The 16,733-nt window shown below is 46.9% G+C and overlaps 1 protein-coding gene across 1 annotated transcript; it reads left to right on the top strand.

Moving 5' to 3' along the window:
• The first annotated feature begins 5,258 nt into the window (after positions 1–5,258).
• On the top strand, positions 5,259–14,959 carry pdxp (pyridoxal (pyridoxine, vitamin B6) phosphatase). Its single transcript, XM_052043554.1, has 3 exons — positions 5,259–5,920; positions 9,030–9,101; positions 14,407–14,959. The coding sequence occupies exons 1-3, from the start codon at positions 5,305–5,307 to the stop codon at positions 14,739–14,741; spliced, it is 1,023 nt and encodes a 340-aa protein (XP_051899514.1). The 5' UTR covers positions 5,259–5,304; the 3' UTR covers positions 14,742–14,959.
• The last annotated feature ends 1,774 nt before the right edge of the window (positions 14,960–16,733 follow it).

Here is a 16,733-nt window from a genome sequence, read left to right as displayed (position 1 = left end):
TGAATAACATCAGCCATTGCTCAACAAGTAGCATTTCTGACTTGTGTTGGATGTTTGTATAGAATATATAGAAAGTAGAGGCTTATAGCAGCTAGCTACACACTACAAAATGAAGACACAGAGTCGCTGATTCGGAATCAGAAGTCGAATGAACGACAGGGGTGTGGTGCGCCTTTAATATCCCAAAACTTCCCGCGCTACAGTTCCCGCGCGTGTCACCTGACCTTCCCGTGCGTAGGCTTTCCTAGCCCGACGATGGAGAAGAAGGAGGGCCCCGCGCCATCTTGGATCGGGGCCTCCGACAACGTTCGCGATGTCGGGAGCCGGTTCGATGCTGGTGCGGTGAGTCGCTACAAGCTATACTTTTTTTTATCCATGGTCTGCTCTGTGTTTAAGATGATCTCCTTAAGATGGCCGCTGGGCCTCCTTCTTCTCCAGCTCGAGCGCGGGAAACCCTTAGTGCGGGAAACGTATTAAGGAAATAGCCCATTCCTAGGGAGACACTTTAGATTTAGTGTAGCTCATTAAACAGAGGGTTAGCCCATTCCTAGGAAGACACTGTTGATCTATTGTGTAGCTAATGGTCATTAGGGCGAGTGCAACTAATGATTTTGTAGCAGTTCTGTAGCTGATAGTTTTCATAACTGATAACTCAGGTGCCAGAGAGTCTTAAAACTTGTAAGTAATAGAGACACATTGTGATGTTTTATAACTGTTAGCCTTGCAGCTAAAGCCTAGTATTGTTTTATAACTGATAGTTCTGTAGCCTAGTACCAGTACTCCCAATGCCCATAAATAATTGGGGGACCCTATGATTGAGTCAGGAAATGACTGTGGCGAAAGACAAATGGTTGTGAGCAAGGAGACAACTGTGAGGGGAGGCAAATGGTGCAGGATGAAACTGTGAAGATGAGAGAGAACATGATGGATTGTGACAATGTAATTGAGCTATGAAAAAGGTATAAAAAAAGGCCCGCAAGCTTTGCTCAGGGGCAGTCAGAGAGAGCAGTAGTCAGAGGGTGACTAGTAACTGACTGTCTGACTGTCACAACTTTTGTTTGCAAATAAAAGTTTAATTTCTTGAGGAATCTTCTGCTTCTCCTGGTCATCTATTTATTGCGGGTAACCATGACATCTGTGGGTTCAGGAATCATATCAGTGCCCTGACACTTTCACTCCAGGCCAGCTGCCTGGATTGGAGAGCATGTCGAGGATAGGTTGAGTGAGCTGGGGCTTTTCTCTTCAGAGAGGAGGATGAGAGGTAACTTGATAGAGGTGCACAAGATGATAAGAGGCATAGATCAAGTGGACAGTCAGAGACTTTTTCCCAGAAGTGAGACAGTCAGAGCACTGCAGGTGGTGCTGTTGTTCAGTTGTGGCCTGCTCACCAGGCTGAACATTTTGTTTACAGGAGATGGCATTTATTGCCCATCACTAACAACTTCTGATCTGAAGAGACAAGTCTGTAGTCACATACAGGCCAGAGTGGGGAAGGACAGCAAGTTAAGAAGGCGTATGGACTGTTGGCCTTCATTAGTCAGGGTATTGAGTTCAAGAGCTGCGAGGTGATGTTGCAGCTCTGTAGAACGCTGGTTAGACCACACTTGAAGTATTGTGTTCAGTTCTGGTCGCCTCATTATAGGAAGGATGTGGAAGCTTTAGAGAGGGTGCAGAGGAGATTTACCAGGATGCTGCCTGGATTGGAGAGCATGTCTTATGAGGATAGGTTGAGTGAGCTAGGGCTTTTCTCTTTGGAGAGGAGGAGGATGAGAGGTGACTTGATAGAGGTGTACAAGATGATAAGAGGCATAGATCGAGTGGACAGTCAGAGACCTTTTCCCAGGGCAACAATGGCTAACACGAGGGGACATAATTTTAAGGTGATTGGAGGAGGGTATAAGGGGGATGTCGGGGGTAAGTTTTTTACACAGAGAGCAGTGAGTGCGTGGAACGCACTGCCTGCAGAGGTTGTGGGGGCAGATACATTAGGGACATGTAAGAGGCTCTTAGATAGACACATGAATGATAGAAAAATAGGGGGCTATATGGGAGGGAAGGGTTAGATAGATCTTAGAGCAGGATAAAATGTCGGCACAACATTGTGGGCCGAAGGGCCTGTACAGTGCTGTAGTGTTCTATGTTCCCCTGAGGGCCAACAGTGAACCGTATGGGTATTTATGATAATACAGTGATGTCATGGACAAGCTTTTTTAATTCCATTTCATTCCCATATTCATTTATGACATGCCATTTGGCCCATTGTGTCTATGCTGGCTCTCAGACCAATCTCAACAATCCCATACCCCCACTTATTCCATTGTAAACCATTCCTTTTCTCGTGCCCATTAACACCTTCTGCCCCAGCCACCCACCTACACACGATGTTGCCAGTCAACCTACCCACCGTCAGGTCTTTCGGTTGTCTGAGGAAACGGGAGCACCTGAAGGAAAACCACAGGTTTACAGGGAGAACTTGTGAACTCCACATAGACTGCACTGGATGTCAGGATTGAACCCAGATCCTTGAAGTTATGAAGAACTAATTCCTTAAATTTAAATCCCCCAGCTGTGAAATTCAACTTTCACGCCTCTGAATGTTAGTCCAGGCTTCATGGATAATTGTCCAGTAACTTAGCCACAAGGCTACATAGTAAAAGACCCACAGCATTGTTTGTACAACAAGAAACTGACAGATTTTATGCTCCTCCCTTGGAGTTATATGGCACATTTTATTTAACATCTCAAAGCCTTTCAAAGGAGTATTATAAAACAGCATTGAATTCTAAAATGTAAAGTTCTGCAGCTGTTAGAAATCAGGAGTAAAAAATTGGAACATTATTGAAATACCCAGCTGTATGGAGAGAATAACATTATTATAGAAGCTGCCTGACCTGCTGGGTATTTACAATGTTATCAGATCTAATTTTAGAACTACACTATCATTTGGAGAATCGTTGCCCCAGTGTCCATGTCAACAGTTATCCTCCAACCAACAACACCAAAACAGATTGCCTGGTGATTATTGTTGTGACTTTTATGGGATCTTGCAGGGTCTCTTAACTTTTGTGAACGTATGAAGCTGCAGAGAGTAATGGACTCAGCCCAATACTTCACGGGCACATCCCTCCCCACCATCTGGAGTATCTACGGGAGGCGCTGCCTCAAGCAGGCAACATCCATCATCAAACTTCCCACCATCCGGGCCGTGCCATCTTCTCACAGCTACCATCGGGCAGGAGGTACAGAAGCCTGAAGTCCCACACCACCAGGTTCAGGAACAGCTACTTCCCTTCAACCATTCGGTTCTTGAACCAACCGGCACAACCCTAATCATTACCTCAGTTTAGCAACACTATGATCACTTTGCACTACAATGGACTTTGTTTCTTTTGTTCTAATTGTATTCTTTCTTGTAAAAGTTGTGCACAATTAATGTTTTATTTATGTTTTCCCTGTGAATGTTGTGTAGCTGATGCTCTATGCCTGTGATGCTGCTGCAAGATTTTCATTGCACTTGTGCACACATGGACTTTGTGCATAAGACGATAGACTCGACTTTGAATTCGTAAGTTGAAGGAGAGAAAAAAAATATAGTCCGATGTAGAATTAGGGCTTTTCAGGTCAGTTCAGGAACCTGATGGCAGTGGGGAAGAAGCTGTTCTTGAACATTGAGATGTGGGTCTTCAGGCTCCTGTACCTCCTGCCTGATGGATTTCCCAGATTCCTCCCACATCCCAAAAGTTAAATGGCTACTTTAAAATGCCTAAGCAACATTCACAAGAAAAATTAACTATTGTGTTTATTTTGTCGTGTGAGCTATGTATATGTTAATTTAAGTTTAGGAAGAAAGGTCTCGACCCGAAACGTCGGCTGTCCATTTCCCTCTGTAGATGCTGTCCGACCCGCTGAAGTCCTCCTCCTTTTGTGTGTTGCTCCAGATTTCCAGCATCTACAGTCTCCTGTGTCTCCAGTCAACTCACGTCTGTCGTGTTTGTAATGGACTGTGCTCATTTTCATTGCATTTGTACCTCGGGTGTGCATGCAATGAACTTGACATTCATGGGAAGAACATGAAAATTCCATGTCGGCAACACGGGAGAGTCGGCATCGTTGCAAACTCCCCCTCCTGGACTCCTGGACTCTCTGCTCCCTGGACCTCTCGCACCAGGACCACTCAGCTCCATTCCCCGCCGGACTTCGATAAACTGTCAATCACGGACCACGAGGGTCGCCCACATTCTGATTGGTCCATCGCTGCGCCTTGTTTACCCCAGCGGACCAATACCGTTGTCCATCAGGGACTATTATTGATTCCTCCCCCCAACGCTGCGGTCCACGTGGGCTTTGCGCTCTCTGATTGGTCTGAGCGAAACGAGCGGTCGTCCTCCAGGAATCGTCGATTGGCTAAACTGAACCGAAATCCCGCCTCCTTGCTTCCAGACACCCAATCAGCGAAGCAGGCTGGGCGGGCGCCGGGTCTGATTGGTACTAGCGGACGTAGAGGGGCTGGCGGATGATTGGTGGTTCGGGCTGCCAGTACTGTCGGGTAATTGGTGGTTCGGGCTGCCAGTCAGTCTGAGGTTGGCGACGTTGTTAGGTGATTGGTGGTTCGGGCTGCCAGTCAGTCCGAGGGAGGGGACAGTGTCGGGTGATTGGTGGTTCGGGCTGCCAGTCAGTCGGAGGGAGGCGGTGGTGTCGGGTGATTGGTGGTTCGGGCTGCCAGTCAGTCTGAGGGTAGCCGCCGCGGTGTCAGGTGATTGGTGGTTCGGACTGCCAGTCAGTCTGAGGGGGACGGCGGTGTCGGGTGATTGGTGGTTCGGGCTGCCAGTCAGTCTGAGGGGGACGGCGGTGTCGGGTGATTGGTGGTTCGGGCTGCCAGTCAGTCTGAGGGTAGCCGCCGCGGTGTCAGGAAACTGGTGGTTCGGGCTGCCAGTCAGTCTGAGGGAGGCGGCGGTGTCGGGTGATTGGTGGTTCGGGCTGCCAGTCAGTCTGAGGGTAGCCGCCGCGGTGACAGGTGATTGGTGATTCGGACTGCCAGTCAGTCCGAGGGAGGCGGCGGTGTCGGGTGATTGGTGGTTCGGGCTGCCAGTCAGTCGGAGGGAGGCGGCGGTGTCGGGTGATTGGTGGTTCGGGCTGCCAGTCAGTCGGAGGGAGGCGGCGGTGTCGGGTGATTGGTGGTTCGGGCTGCCAGTCAGTCTGAGGGAGGCGGCGGTGTCGGGTGATTGGTGGTTCGGGCTGCCAGTCAGTCGGAGGGAGGCGGCGGTGTCGGGTGATTGGTGGTTCGGGCGGCCGGTCAGTCGGAGGATGGCAGCGGCGGTGTCGGGCGGCTGTTGCCGGCTGAGCAGCGGCTCCCGGGGCCGGGAGCTGGTGGCGGCCGTCGACACCTTCCTGCTGGACTGCGACGGCGTGTTGTGGGACGGGCCGCGGGCGATCCGCGGCGCGGCCGAGGTGCTGGCCGGGCTGAAGGCCCGGGGCAAGCGCGTCTACTTCGTCAGCAACAACTGCAGCCGCTCCCGGGACACGGTGGTGGCCAAGCTCGGGGCTCTGGGCATCGCGGCCGGGCCCGAGCAGGTCTACAGCACCGGCCACTGCTCGGCCCTCTACCTGCGCGACACCGCTCGCCTCCGCCGCAAGGTCTACGTGCTGGGCAGCGAGGCCCTGTGCGGCGAGCTGCGGACGGCCGGCCTGCGGGTGTCGGGCGGCCCGCCCGGGCAGGAGGGGGAGGCCGAGGCCGAGGTGCTGCCCGTGTCCCGCTGCTCCCTGGACCCCGAGGTCGGCGCCGTGCTGGTCGGCTACGACGAACACTTCAGCTTCGTGCGGATGGCCAGAGCCTGCAGCTACCTGCGGGACCCCCGGTGTCTCTTTGTGGCCACCGACCCCGACCCCTGGCACCCGGTGGTCGGAGGCACAGTGGCCCCAGGTGAGCAGGCGTCCTCTCCCTCGGGGGTCCGGGGCATCGCTCCCCTCCTTGTCCCTGGTTTAGATGCATTTGCTCCTCTCCCTTTTCCCCTCCTCTCTTCAGAATCCGATTTATTGTCACTGATTGAGCTGACCTGAGATCTGGTGTTTTGTGGCAGCTGTACAGTGCAAAGGCATAAAGTTAGTATAAATTGCAAAAAAAAGTTGTGCAAAGAAAAGAGTAACGAGGTGGTGTTGATGGACTGTTCAGAAACCTGAAGGCGGAGGGGAAGAAGCTGTTGCTGAATGGTTGAGTGTGGGTCTTCAGGCTCCTGTACTCCCTCCCTGCTGGTAGTAATGAGGAGAGGGCATGTCCTAGATGGTGAGGGTCCTCGGTGATGGATGGTGCCTTCTTGAGGCACCTCCTTGTGAAGATGTCCTGTGGTGGGGAGGGATGCGCCTGTGATGGAGCTGGCTGAGTCGACAACCCTCTGCAGCCTCTTGCAGTCCTGTGCACTCTTGTAGCCTTGTCTGTCTGTGTCTCCCTATTGAATTCTTCTCCACTTTTTGACTACCTGCACTGCACTTTCTCTAACTGCAGCACTATTCTGCATTCTGTTTTCTTTTTACTACCTTGATGTAATTATGTATGGCATGAACTGTCTAAGAGGCACAAAACACAAGCTTTTAACACTATCTCAGTACATGTGACAATGAGCCTCTTTCCAAATTGCGAAGTCTTGTGATGTGGCTGGTGTGAAATAGCCCAATTCTTATGACTTGCACTAGAAGTTTGGAATCCTCTATTGCAGAGTGAGTATGTGGAATTTGTTGTATGATGGGTGTTGCTGGTCCAACATTAAGTAGTGACAAAGAGCTTGTATGACGAATTCTTCTAAAGGGGTGCTCTTGAATGTGCAACCTATGTACAACTACATTTAATATAGTGGCTGCTGGATTGTTTCAAATGTTCTCTATGGTGAAGAGAAACCTACTGTATGTCTGGTCTGGCACTTCATATTCCTGCCCTTTCATAACTTCCCCAGTATTCAATGTAGTAATCGCCTACAGAATGCTGAGTGCGAATACCACTGGGCTCATGGACAGCTTTTATTCCGCTGTTATAAGACTACTGAACGGTGCCCTAGTACAATAAGATGGACTCTCGACATCACAATCTATCTTGTTATGGCCTTGGAACTTATTGTCTGCCCTGCGCTTTCTCTGTAACACTTTATTCAGTTATTGTTTTCTCTTGTACTACCTCAATGAACTGATGTGATGAAATGATCTGTATGGATGGCATGCAAAAGTTTTTCATTGCACCTTGGTACACGTGACAAATTACCAATTTACCATTCCTATGTTCTAATCTTGTGCTGCTTGTGTACTAACTTCTGCTTATTTAGATAGGATTCCTTTTGTAACCACTGCTTTGTCTTCTCCCTTGATATTTTAAAATCTAACCAAGCTGGTCATCTGGCTTAATCTCCTTATTATAAAACTTTTCATAATGCTTCTGTGCATTATGGCATGGATTAAAAATGCGTACGTGTTAAAGTTGAATACAACTTTTTGGTGGGGACTGCTAAAGTCAGCTGTTAATGAGTAAATATCTTTGTCACATAGCTGGATTTAAATTCTGGTGCTGTTAGTGTAGTTCTGTGTTTCAGATGTGCCATTAACCTTAACCAGAACCCACTAAGGTGAACAGAGGTGTTGTTTCAAAGTGGAGGAGTTCCCTTTAACTCAAACTGCAAGTGTAGACAAAATAGCCCAGCTGCCTTCAGAGACACAACAGCTTGCTTTGGATAGACAAGTTCTCCTCCTGTCTGGTGTCGAACTTGAGCAGGCATTTGTTAGTCATTGCTGGAGTTGTACAGCACAGAAACCTGCTGACCAAGGTGCCTTCCTGAGTTAGCCCCATTTGCCTGCATTTGGCCCATATCCTCTTAAGCACTTCCTATCCACGAATCTTTTGAACTTCGTGATGCAGGGTAGAGATGGTTGATGCTGCAAATCTGAAATAAAAGCGATGCTAGAAATGCTCGGCGGCATCTTTCTGTGACCTAACTCTGTTTCTCTTTCCCCAAAAGCTGCCTGACCTGAGTTTCTAGCATTTCCAGTAGAGTTTGTGGGAAATTGGTCTTGGATAAGAGGAAGGACAGGTGGCCAGCCCATTAATTTCACCCCTTGATATCTATCAGCAATCTGAGGGATGGGGTTAGAGGTGGGCTGGATTAGGTCTACATGAAACATCAACACGTGTTCATTGAAATAGTAAACATCTGTAGTGTCCTGATTGATTTCTTTCCATATTCTGTTTAGGGAAACTAATGCAATTTAATTTCCATCATACAAAATTCTTTCAACATTAGCAGAACTGGTGAGCTTTGACATATCGATTAGAAAACTAGAAAATAAGCATTAGTTTTCCAAATTGCAACAATTATGAATTGAACAAGTCTATTGAACGGTTCCCTTATATGATGAGATGGACACTGAGTGCTGCAGCCTATAGAGCCAAAGCTATAAAGTAGGATGTTGCTGAAAGTCTTTTTGAATTGCTATTCCGTAACATTCTGTATCTCTTGTTAAACTGATTCTAATCACTTTGATCCTGCCTGTATTTACTGGTTCCAGTCCCTCTATTAATTTTGTCATCAGGTAATCCTGTCATCAGTTTTTAATACTCTGGGTCTTAATAGGTGGAGGTTCTAACACAGCAATGGCAAGTTTGTGCATGAAGTTTTTTCCTCATTTGAGGGAAGCATTAATCCAATTTTATCCTGTTGAGTGTTAATTATTGAGGTACATAGAGCTAAATGGTGTGAGCAACTGCAGGGCCCAAATGTCCCCTTGGTCTTACTGTTGCTTCAGTCTTTTGTCCCTTGCAGGAGCCAGGAATGGGAATTCTCTCCTAAACCAACAGATGGATCTCTTGGCTTTTCCAGAGTCCAGACTGGGTTAATTTAAGAGCGCAATCTGAAACTGGCTCTTTATAGGTGTTACATCACTTGGTTCTATTATCATTGGAGTAAAACAGAAGGGAGTCCTCATGACTTCTCAATGCCCAGAAATGAGGTAATCCATCTTAAGCCTTGTTTTTTTTTGTGTGTGGTCACTCCTAGGCTGCAAGCCACAAAGCCCCAGTGCTGAAGAGGTGGAGCCCAACAGTCAGATCACCTGCACAGTGCGGCCAGGTATGAACCTAAAATGAGGCGAGCTGTCAGGATTTGAACCTGCGCATCCAGAACCAAGTTCTTGAACTGTGGTCCTGCCGTATTCAGGATCTATTGTCGTACCAAGACCGGGAAGAACCCTTTGGAAAAGGCAAGATGCAGAAGGAATCATGTTTTTGTCTGAATGCATGCTACCTGAAGGAAGTTGCTGAAATACTTGTATAAATTTGCAGGGCTGTAAAGGAGGAAGAGGAATACACAAGAAGTGCTGGAGGAACTCAGCAGGACAGGCAGCATCTATGGAGGGAAATAAATAGTCGACATTTTGGGCAGAGACCCTTCATCAGGACTGGGAAGGAAGAGGGCAGAAGCCAGAATAAGAAGGTGGGAGGGAGGGGGAGGAGCGCAGGCCGGCAGGGAACAGGTGAGTCCAGGTGATCGGCGTCCAGATGAGAGGGGGAATGGTAGGTGGGATGGGGAGGGAGGAGAAGATGTGAGAAGCTGAGAGGTGATAGGTAGAAGAGACAAAGGGCTGAAGAAGCAGGAATCTGGTGGGAGAGGGCAGTGGACCTTGGATGGAGGGAAAGAGGAGGGGAGGAAGAGGAATTGGATAGCTTTTTGCAGCTGGCCTGACAGGGCAGATGCTTCCCCTGACTGTGGAGCTCAGGACAAGGGGAAGAGAGTGCAGATCAGCAGTAGACCTTTTAAGACGGCAGTGAACTTTTATAATTCTGAGGGCTGTACATGCTCAGTTGAGTTCACCCGACCACCAGGGTTTTGGACGTATGGGATTAGTGCAGGAAAATAGCACTGAGGTGAAGTTTGGCTTCAACCTTTACGAATAGTGGAGCAGGCTGGATGGCCAACTGCTGAGCCCAGTTCTTGTATTTTGTTCAATTTCCTTATTTAAAAACTGAAGTGCCTGCAGTGTTTGGTGGCTTAAAATGCATAATCCCAGATCGAGGTGTAGCATGGTTAAAAGCAGGAGTAAGCCATGTGGCTGTTTGGGTCTGCTTTGCCATGCCATATTGAATATTTAATTTCAGGAATTTCACAGGTTCTCTGCTCTGGGTTTAAAAATAAATCTCTGTGCAGTCCTACAGACTTGGACTGTGTGTGACTCCCCAGTCCTGGATCTTGTTCTCCACCCTGCCATCAGGGAGAAACTTCCTGCATCTAGTCTAGTCTTGTTATAGTTTTGTAGGTTTGAGATTCCCCCCCCCCCCCCCCCCCCCCCCCATTCTTCCAATCAACTCAGTCTCATGAGCGTTAGTCTTGCTATTCCAGGAATCAATCTGGTTAGAAGGGAAATTGGCATGTTCTGGTGCTTTTTATTTGATCAGTGAACTACTCTTGATTCCACTGCCAGTGAATCTGACTGGTGTGGCCAGTGTGCATGTTTTTAGAAGCTGGATTTGAATTCTTCCAGCTCACTTTGTCACACTGTTATTGACAAATTTGAAGAGGAACGTGAGGAACTGAGTTAAATGTTTACATTGACCAACTTCCCTATGCAAAGCACCTTACAGCCTAAGCAGTTCTTTTGAAGTTCTGTTGTAGGAAATATGAGAGGCAATTTACATACAAAATATCCCATGTGAAAATGAGACCATAACCAGATTCTGTTTTTGGAGATCGTTTGAGATGTGGGATAATGCACTGAGAGAACTGCATCAAAGTAGCGTCCTGGGATTTTGCCTGAGCCTCAGTTTAGACTGTTTCCCCAATGTCTGGCTCTGATGAGACCCCATACTGAAGTGTTCATTAATGGTCTTTAAAAACTTGCGCGCTCACACAGGCTGGAAAAGAAACTTTGGTAATTGAAGAGTTCCTTGGTCAATTGTCATCACAAATCTCCTTGATCCTGATCAAATCACTGGTATTTGCATAGTATTTCACACCCCAACGTGCTGTGGTGCTTTGTGTCAATGAGGTATAGTTGCTGTTGTAAAGCCAACTTGTGCAGGGCAAGCTGCTATGGATGGCAACATGGTGGCCTATTCTTGTGATTGATACAGTCTGACGTGTAACAGTCCAGAAGGCCCAGAAAGGTGTTGAAGCTCCACAGAGGAAATTAAAAATAAGGATAAGTTTTGATCTTCTGTGAAAACTGAAGCTGGAATAGCCAGAGGAACAACTTATAAAAAAAATGGGATTTGGAATCAACCTATTGATGAAGACTGGTTTGTAAGGTGGTAGATGAGAGGCTGTGTGGAGGACCACAGGAGGAGTCAAATGTAAAGCATACAAAAGGCTTGAGGATTTCAGCAACATGAGCTGAGCTGGGTGGGGACAGGCAAGGTTAGAAGTGGAAGCAAGTTTTCCTTTACTTCAGCAAAGCGGCTGCCCCTTCGCTCCCCCTCTGCACATCACTTAAAGATGCAGCAAGTTTTGGACAATGCATTCTCCTGTTTTGAATACTAACAAGCCAATGATGCTGTGATTTTTGCACATTCGTTTACCACCCAGAGACCTTTGGACTGGTGTTTTGATCAATTCTGGTTTATTAATTCCAAATTTGTACCTGTAATTTCATCTCCAGTATTAGCTGCAAGTGAGCTATCCTTCATTTCCCTTTTGTACTCTCAACTGGGTCCTGATCTTGTGATTCTCTCCTTGTGGGTGCAGGGTTTGAATTTCTGGCTGAGGCATCTCCTCTAATGCTCAGAATACTAAGGTAGCACTTTACAATCAGATTTCGGTTTTTATTGACTCATTTAATTGGGAGCCTGCCAAAAGATGGATGCCAAAAATTCCAAGGCTGTGAATTGAAAGTTAAGCAGAGTTGTCCTGTACAAAACTTGCACTTATTCCAGAACTGCTAAAAGGTCTTACCGTTACCTCATTGGTTGAGGGTTGCTGAATTCAGTTTGGCTGGTGTTTCTGACATTACAACAGCGACTGCATGTTAATGGGTGAGATGCTATGGGATATCCTGACTATAAAAATTCACCTGTTTATTTCCTTTCCCTAGTTCTTGAGACATATTTCCAACCCTTTCAGACAAAGTTCATGGAGGCAAATCCATCAGAGATATCCTGCTCTTCCATGGAACACTATTGTGGAAACTTGCAGCTATCCCCTGGGTGTAATCAAACCTCTGCCAGTGCATGGCTCCCTCAGTACTGTTGTATGTGTCAGCACAAATTTATGCATTTTGAAATCATCCTCCCTCTGACCCGGCAAGAGTGCTCCCAAACCTGAAGAGGCTCCCGGAATTTGAGGGACATGGTGCAGTAGCACAGTCACAGCTCCAGTGACTACCGTTCAATCCTGACCTCTAGGCTGTATATGGGGAGTTTGCATGTTCTTGTGACTGTGGGTTTTCCCCAGTGTGTTTGGAGTTTCTTCCCATATCCCAAGAGTCATGCAGATTGGTAGGTTCACTGGCTGCTGTAAATTGTCCCTCGTGTTGTGACCCTAGTTAGTGGTAGAATCTTGAGGGAGTTGAGAATGTGGGGAGAATAGGTTACAGAGAAAATCGGGGAAAAGGAATGCCTTGTCAGCAGATTCTTGATGGGCTGAATAGCCTCCCAGATGTGGAAATGTAGACATTTGGTGCTGGAGAGGACGGACAAAATTGTACTGAAAGCACCTTGGGAAATGATTCAGGTTGGCTTTTTGAATGTAAATTTTCTATCGTCTATTTTTATGGAACATACTGAGGATAAGCTAATTAGCATTCTGCCTAATGCAAACCGACATTACAAAATTTGTATCAGAGCCCCTCTGGACATTGGCAACATTTTCCATAGAAATTCCTAAAACCTGCAACAGAAGTAGGCCATTCAATCTTGGTTTGTTCTTCACCTAAGTTATCTTCAGCATTTTTCCATTCCCATCTTGTACTTTCACTCTGCACAAAAGCACCCTTGTTCTTGTCATTACTTGTGTTACCCTGTCTATTCCAAAGATCCCTTGCTTCTCTAACCTACTTGGTCCCGATCCTAGGAGTACATGGCCACCTTATTGCTCAGTTTATTGATGTCTTCCGTGGTATAATTTTCCCTTTTTATTACACTTCTGGATGTTTAAAATTTAGAACAATTATTTGCATTAGAACAAGTATCTTTCTCTACCCTTTCATAGTCTTAGGAATATCTAATGGCTTACCTCTCAGCTTCATTTCCAGAAAGAGCTTTTATCTGTTCTATCATTTGTGGTTACAGTCACTGCATTCTGCTAACCCTTTTTAAAAAAAAAGGCAAAGATTTAAAATTTTTGCATATATAATGTCCAATCCAAAGTTCTGTAAGTTTAACAACTGCCTTACTGTTCATGTACCCAAGAAGTGGAAGCAAAGGTTTATTGGAGTGGGCAAGCAGTCTTGAAGAAGGCTTGGCCATGTGGGGCTGGTATCTGCTGGGGATTGCAACTAGGTCTTGCTGTGGTAGATTTCGAGAGGACGGGAAAATCTAGAACTAGGGGTCACTTGAGGGGTTGCCCATTTGAAACGAGATGGGTTAGGTTTCTTGTCCCTCTTCCTTGGTGGAAATGGACTTTGAATACTAAGGCGGGGATAGATTGATTCTTGATGAGCAAGGAGTGACGGGTCACTGCAGAGAAGTGAGAAGGCAGGTTTGAGGTTGGTCAGATCTGCTGTGAGTGTGCTTGAAGATCTCAATGCCCTACTGCTAATTTGTGAATTTGTTCCAGTACTCTGCTTCTGTGGCCGTGTTAACTTGTTGCCCCTTGTCCCCTTGTTTCTCTCACCCACGTGTGGCTTTTTCTTAGAACCATAGAACACTACGGCACAGAAAACAGGCCATTCGGCCCTTCTAGTCTGTGCCGAAACTTTATTCCGCTAGTCCCATTGACCTGCACTTGGTCCATAACCCTCCAGACCTCTCCCCTCCATATATCAATCCAATTTTGCTTAAAACTTAAGAGTGAGCCCACATTTACCATGTCATATGGCAGCCCGTTCCACACTCCCACCACACTCTGAATGGGAAAAAGTTCCCCCTAAACCTTTCCCCTGTTCTTGTTCTGTTATTAATAGACTTTCTTGGTCTTAATTCCATTTTATTGTATTAAACCTGTCAATACTTCACAATTAAGTAGACAAAAATAGTTATTTTAAAACATTTGTAATCTGGAGCATTTAATTGTCTGGAAGGTGCTTTGCAGCATCCTGGGATTGTGAAGGGCACTGTCTTTCTATTTTTCAGTTGCAATCCCAGATTGCTAAATTTACTGTCTGTGGCATTTATTGCAGAGAGATGGGGACTGGAGGGTAGGAGAGGGAGTTGGGAAGGAGGGGGGTGGGGGGGAGAGATGATGGCTGGATTGGAATGAGAATATCCCACTCCCTTCTCCCTCCCAGGCACCGGCAGTCTGACGGCAGCCATTGAGGTGGCGTCGGGCCGCAAGGCTGAGGTCATCGGCAAGCCCAGCACGTTCATGTTCGACTGCATCAACGAGAGAGAAGCCAGCACACCCCTCGAGCCCTCCCGCACACTGATGATCGGTGACCGACTGGAGACGGACATCCTCTTTGGCATCAATTGCGGGCTGCAGACGGTGCTGACTCTGACGGGTGTCTCCACCCTGCAGGAGGCCCGGGACAACATGACCAGCGAGCTCCCTGACTGCCGGAGGATGGTTCCCAATTTCTATGTAGACAGCATCGAGGATTTCCTTCCCCTGCTGATGGACTGAGGGGGACAGACTTGGTGCCGAACAGTTGGTTGACTCCATCTAACAACGCCTGTGGGAGGAAGCTGTCTGCACAGTAACAGAGTCCATGCACCTGCCGTGGAGTTGTGGATAAAGCAGAGCTTGGATCAACTAACAGAGGACCAGGAGTAGTTCCGAACTAGAATCTAACCTTTTCTAATCCTGACAATAATAAAAGTATGAAGTGTTGCTTCACTGTCTCAACTTGTTTTTCATGCATATGAAGTGACAGGGCTGGGAGCAGTCATGGGAGTTTCCTTCATTTTTCACCCAATTCTGGAATCTAATGCCTTTGGCCAGGCTGCCTAGATCCAGGCTCTTGAATTCTTTGTTTTCAAGGCTCCCTTTTAGTCCCATGTTTCTTGTATCTAAATCCACTGCGCTGCGTGGCAACCAAGCCAACCTTTGTGGGGTTTGTATTCACTGCTGTGAAGTAGCCTGGGTCTGTATTCCAATTTTTGTTTTGTATGCCTTGGGCTTCTGATTCATTGTGTTCAAGTCTCCTGCTACAATGCCATGTCAGATGGTGAACTTCGTTGAGATGTTTAAGCAGAGCATCTTGGCTGCCCTCAATGATTTCTTTTATTATTGCATTATTTTGAAGCTAGAAGTTTGCTGTATTGCCTACCAATAACTGCCCCCAACTACTCAGTCTAGTTTGTTATGTGCACAAGTGCAATGAAAAACGTGCAGCAGTAATTACAGCCACAGAGCATCATATAGTCGGGAATGACATGGCACAGAAATGGGCTCTTCAGCCCAGAGTCCATATCTACTACAAAGCAATAATCCTACATTAATCTTGTCCTGTTCCCCATTCCCATTAACTCTCCCCAGGTTCCGCCACTGAACTACCTGCACACCTCTTGGATGTTGGAGGAAACCTATAAGGTTATGGGTAGAATGTGCAAACTCCAACTAGATGTTTTTAATCACTGTATTACTATTCACAGGAGCTTGCTGTGCACAACTGACTGCTCTTTCCTATATTTGCCAGTGAGCATACTTCAAAAAGTACTTCATTGACTATGAGGTGCTTTGGATAATTCTGAATGGTGCAAGGCTGGTCTCCTAGGTTATTTTCAATAGAAGCAGATCTGAGCTTTCAGCAGTCCAGGTAGTTTAAAGGTTGGTGTGATTCTAAATTCTCTTTGGATTATAGTTGCATTCCAGCCCTTGTTCAGATCCCTCCAGTGTCCCCTCCAGCTCCTGTAACTCCTACAACCCTTCTAAGACTTTCTTTCCGGCATTCACTCCTCCATTGGCAGCCATGCCTTCAGCTATCCAGCTATGATAAGCCCTGGAATCCCCTGCATCCTCCTCCCACGGGTGCTATATGAATGCAAGTTGTTGACCCGCAAGGAGGATCTAGCCTTTTTGATTAAGATTTATCATAATCCAGTCATAATCACACAGCACAGAAACAGGCCCTTCAGCCACTGAGTAAGAGCAGTTTAGCTGGTCCTACCTTGCTACCCACCCCCCCCCCCCCCAATAGAAATGCAGATTCTTTCATAAATTCAGTTCCCATTTGAACACTGCACCTGAAGCTGCCTCAATTTAATATAACCAGTCTGTCTGTCAGAACTGGCCCGTTCTGATGCAAAGTCATTCCCCTGTGACAGTAACTTGTTTTCTCTCTCCCCTCAGGCAAACTGATCTGGCTATTTCCACTATTCTTCTATTTCAGATTTCCAGCAACTGCTTGTTTCTGCATCACAGTCACAGCAGATTTTTCCAGTACCCTCGTCCATAATCCTTGTTGACCAGTTTTGAGTGCATTTATTTCCTCCTTTGAATGACATGAAACCCAATTGCATCAACCTGGGCAATCTTGATATCCACCCCATCACACATGTTCCCTCTGTTCTTTCCACCCTTCCCTCCTGGCAACGAAACATGTTCATTTTCCCACTTTTTCAGTTCTGATGATGGGCCTGGTTAACTTGCTCTGCATCGATGCTACCTGATCTT

The sequence above is a fragment of the Pristis pectinata genome, chromosome 34 (assembly GCF_009764475.1).
Source record: "Pristis pectinata isolate sPriPec2 chromosome 34, sPriPec2.1.pri, whole genome shotgun sequence".
Lineage (NCBI taxonomy): Eukaryota > Metazoa > Chordata > Chondrichthyes > Rhinopristiformes > Pristidae > Pristis > Pristis pectinata.
This window is presented reverse-complemented; position numbering and strand designations above follow the sequence as displayed.